Source organism: Notolepis coatsorum (assembly GCF_963971535.1).
Source record: "Notolepis coatsorum genome assembly, chromosome: 2".
Classification (NCBI taxonomy): Eukaryota; Metazoa; Chordata; class Actinopteri; order Aulopiformes; family Paralepididae; genus Notolepis; species Notolepis coatsorum.
In genome coordinates this window covers 187,520,855-187,525,730 of record NC_140166.1, presented here as the reverse complement: position 1 = coordinate 187,525,730, position 4,876 = coordinate 187,520,855, and the positions used below count along the sequence as shown (strand labels likewise).

Here is a 4,876-nt window from a genome sequence, read left to right as displayed (position 1 = left end):
TTCATATCCCACCTATATCCACCGAATGTCCACGGAATCTCAGTAGACTTGCCATTTAATTGCTGTGATTGTCAATGATTTAGGCCCCCTATCCGGCGGGTAGTGCAGGTATAGACTGCCTTGGGCCTTTCTGATGCACGACCTCAAACGATATTACTTGAGTCCAAATCAACTGTGTTTTTAATCAGTCCGTCAAGTCCACATTATATAGGACACTTTACCTGCATAACCATGGGTTGCATTCAGAGCATAGCCTGTAAGTCACGCATCAAAAGAGATAACATTGTGGTCAATGATCTGTCCGCCACAATAGACCACTGCCCGACAATCATTGAGGAGAATTCGCCCATAGTGCTTCGATACAAGACACCTTACTTCAAAGCCTCGGCGCGAATAATTATGCCTCCGATTCCCCGGAACGAGACATGGGTGGTGGGCTGGATCCAGGCATGCACCCAGATGGAATTCTACAACACCTATGGAGACATTGGAATGTGAGTTAGTCCTCTCGCTCCCGTTACATCCACTTTACCCTGACATCCTTGGAGATAGGTGGGAGTCATGGGAACAGCACAGTAGTGTGTGTGTGTGTGTGTGTGTGTGTGTGTGTGTGTGTGTGTGTGTGTGTGTGTGTGCGCGCGTGCACGTGCATGTGCATGCTCATGTCTGTTAATGTGTGAGTGTGTATTTGTTAGAGGGTTTTGCACTTGATATATACTATAGTCCATTGCATAGCAGAGCATTGTGCAGCAGGTTAAGGATGCTGTCAGCCTCCTTCTCTTAAAACTGACTCTGTTCCAGTGACTGCATGCACGGCACCCAAATAGAAAGGCTGCAATCAGAGGAGCTTAACAACATGTGCTGCTCATATTCACAATGTGCTCCAGAGAGAGACAAACAAAACACAGGCATGGACTGACACACTCATCTACATCCACTTTCCACATTCCACTTTAGACAGATGCACCCACAGTGACAGTCTCTCTCTCTCTCTCTCCCTCTCTCTCTCTCTCTCTCTCTCTCTCTCTCTCTCTCTCTCTCTCTCTCTCTCTCTCTCTCTCTCTCTCACACACACACATACACTCGCCATTCACACAGACACACTTGCACATACATACAAACAGGCACATACTGTACACACAGACACACACACACACACACCCATGCAAGCATGGGTGCACACACATACCCAGAGCTCAGATGCCTGGAGGCAGCTTGGGGGTGTTTGTGCATGGAGGTGAAGGCGTTATGTGAGGGGGTGTTTAATCCTGCTGGGCTTGGGGTGGGGGTGGAGTGACAGGGCCTGGGGTGGGGAGGGGTCTGTGTTAGTCACAAAAACACCAGGGACAGATAGATGGGGGGCAGTAGATGACAATAACTGTCTGACAAACAAAGAGATGACGATAATCCACTGAAACACAGAGCCATCACTCATAATGTACAGTACGCTGAGCCTAAACCTGTGGTGAAGTGGTATTTACAATGTAAATACAGTGCCAGGCTGAGCATGCAGTATGGGTACTAGTAATATAAAGTTTACATAAATAACTTTCCAAGATAGATAGATATAGATAGATAGATAGATAGATAGATAGATAGATAGATAGATAGATAGATAGATAGATAGATAGATAGATAGATAGATAGATAGATAGATAGATAGATAGAGTCTTAATAAAATGCAAATAAATCACAAACATTTTCACCCCGTCACTCCTTATACTTTGCACTTGCTGTTTCAGGTCAAGCTGGGAGCTTCCGGAGCTGAGAGAAGGTCTAGTAAGGGCCATCAGTGACTCTGATGGCGTCAGCTACCCCTGGTACGGCAACACCACAGAGACAGTCACCATCGTAGGCCCCACCTCCAAGCCATCACGCTTCATCATTAGCATGAATGACAACTTCTATCCCAGTGTCACCTGGGCTGTGCCGGTTAGCGAATCCAACACACCCTTACTGACTGGCATCAAAAGGGACCAGAGTTTCGCCACGTGGCTAGTGGCCCTCAATACCACCTCCAGAGAAAAGATCCTGCTCCATACCATCAAATGGAGGATGAGGGTGGATATCGCTGTGGATCCATCCATGCCCCTGGGCACCAGAGCTAGACTGATGGGCCGGCCTCACCAGGACCAGCCGCGAGTGTTGACTCGCATGGAGCCTATCCCCCCTAACGCCATGGGGAGGCCCAACGCCAACGACGCCCAGGTTCTGATGTGGAGACCTAGGAGGGGCCCTCCCCTGGTGGTCATACCACCCAAGTAGAGGGTTGAGTGAAGAGGGTTGGGAGGAACTGCCTAAAGAGCCATTTGTAATACGATTAAATCAGCGTCAACCACTTAGAGGGACAGGTAAACTGACAGACAACCAGGAGATGAATACATGAAAAGTAAAGTACACACAAGCAGAGACAGAATGATGGACAGTGAGAGATCTGTATGGAGCTGTAGATGGCACACGTTTAGCTTAGCCACTTGCTTTTTTGTGCGAAGCTGGGGTGAAAACATGAGGGGACAGCTGCCTTAATTCCCCACCATTGCCTTTGAATAAACGGAAAGGACATTGGTCTCTACCTCTGGTGCTGCTCAGCTATTGATTACGCAGGCTATTGATTAAGCAGGCTATTGATTAAGCAGGCTTTTTTTTTTTTATTCTAGCTCAGTAACGAGTATATCCAGTGCTGTAGCTGTTGGTTTACGTTTTCACTTTGACAACACAGGTGTCAGTGCTGGGCTGTAACGGAAGCCTGCAGCCCCTCAGGCCTGGATGGAAATGATCGACCCTGAACACAATGAAAAAGGTTCTTCAGCCTTAACAGTGTGTACCAGACCAGACCAGTGTTAGTCAGATACATCTCCATTGAGGATGGTATTGCTGTGTGGTTATGTAGTATATTATTGACAGAGATGACTGTAGTGTTATTTGATTGAATGTTTTTCCGGAGATGACTATTGTGTTATGGTGTACATGTGTGCGTGCGTGTGTCTGTGTGTGCGCGTGCACATGCATGTATGTGTGTGTATTCCAGGCCCAGAAGGGGCCTACAGTGAAGCCCCAGGAATGGGTTGAGTCTTGCTGCTCTGTCACACCACACTGCCTCACACAGACACCAGGGGCCTCATTTGTGAAAACATTCATTGATTTTAACCTAGATTCCACTGAGGGGTCATTTAAATTATTATAAACACTGGGAGTTACTGTACATTGCATTCACACCTTTAGTGTAGGTTGAATTAGGTTTTTACTGTTGATAATATACTGTATTGCAGTTAGTAGGGCTGAACGGTATATGGACAAAGTATCATATTGCGATTGTTTTAGCAGATATTGTGATTGCGATATAACTTGCAATATCATCTTTAAGGTCTAGTCTTAAAGATTTGCATACGCCTTTCATTTTCATGTTGTCTGGAACACCTTCAGAAGCATACTGTGGGAATATATTTACCTGCTGCTATGTAAGTGTAACCCTATGGAATTATGCCATCTCTTATTGGATTTTCCAGTGATGACCAATCTCCTTGTCTTTTATGGGCCTAGTATTTCTGAGAGTGAGTGAAGCACAGACTCTTTTCAATCTCACCTTCTCTCATCTGTCGGAGTGTAAATAAGAAAGTTTTGGAGTTGTTGGAAGGTGTATTTCTTCACTACTTTTGATGGAGCTAGGCTAACAGATTCCCCCTGCTTCCAGGTATTGTGCTAAGCTAGGCCAGCATGCATCTCTACCTTAGTGGTTCTCAACCTCTTTCATACCAAGGACACCCACATTGATACATGAGGCCGTGGACCCCCATTTGAATAGATTTAGTCTTAGGGCCCCCATCTGGGGAGATAGCATAGGAGAGAGTGGAACCTATGGTTAAGAGTAGCCACTCTTATATACTGTATAAGAACTAATCCCTTTTTCTGGGGACCCCCTGGGACATCCTCAAGGACCCCTGGTGGCCCCCGGACCCCTTGTCGAGAACCACAGTGCTACTGGATGCACAGAGATTAAATTGATATGTATCTTCTTGTCTGAATCTGGGGATGAGGGCAAATAAGTGTATTTCCCAAAGTGTTCCGTTAAGTGTATATAAAAAAGAAAACTGCAATATGAATAACGATTCAATATATTGTTCAGCCCTACTCAGTTATACAGACAACATTTGTGTTTTTAAATAACTTTACATTAGGAAGTCCCAGAACAGACGTCTTTGATCCCACATGGTCTGTTCAACGCCAGATGAACTCCTCTCCTCCCCTGACTTTTGATGGCCTCTGATGACTGGATCGATGATGACAGTGTTCTAGAGAAACGCATGCTTTCCATTTAACCCATCATGTCTGAGGTGATCTTATTTCTTGGGGAGAAGCTAGGATCGCATATATTACAATTCGTAAAATGGTCTCCTCTATAGCTACAATGCGGAGGAGACGAGACTATAGGCCTATGTGGTCTAATCAGTTATGTATGCAGCACAGTTAGAACAAGGATCGTGGTGAGAGTCAACAAACGCCAGCATGCATTCACTTTAAAAGCAGACTTGAAGACAGATGTAAAGTATGTTGTGTTACACAGCGTGATATCTAATGACTTTTTGTGAACGTTAGATGAACATCTTGTACCAAGTTTGAATGGCAGCAGGGTAAAGTTTGAGCTTGGTCTCTGTGGTAGTGAAAGTATAGTTTAAAAGACCTCCACAATGGCACAGCGAGGCACACAGTGACCCTCTCCAAGCTGCTGATCTGACCGTCTGGTCTGCATGAGGCAGAGAGAGGAGACTGAATGATGTAACCATGATATCTCCCCATGCTGCTCATTATATAGGTGCAAACCATACGAGCCTTCACACACACACACACATGCACACACAACCCATCTGCAACTACCTGT

At 45.6% G+C, this 4,876-nt stretch overlaps 1 protein-coding gene across 1 annotated transcript; it reads left to right on the top strand.

The window, feature by feature from the left end:
* Positions 1-222: 222 nt before the first annotated feature.
* On the top strand, positions 223-2,265 carry fam78bb (family with sequence similarity 78 member Bb; the record flags this gene model as incomplete). Its single annotated transcript, XM_084338179.1, has 2 exons — positions 223-494; positions 1,743-2,265. The coding sequence occupies exons 1-2, from the start codon at positions 232-234 to the stop codon at positions 2,263-2,265; spliced, it is 786 nt and encodes a 261-aa protein (XP_084194305.1). The 5' UTR covers positions 223-231.
* Positions 2,266-4,876: the final 2,611 nt, after the last annotated feature.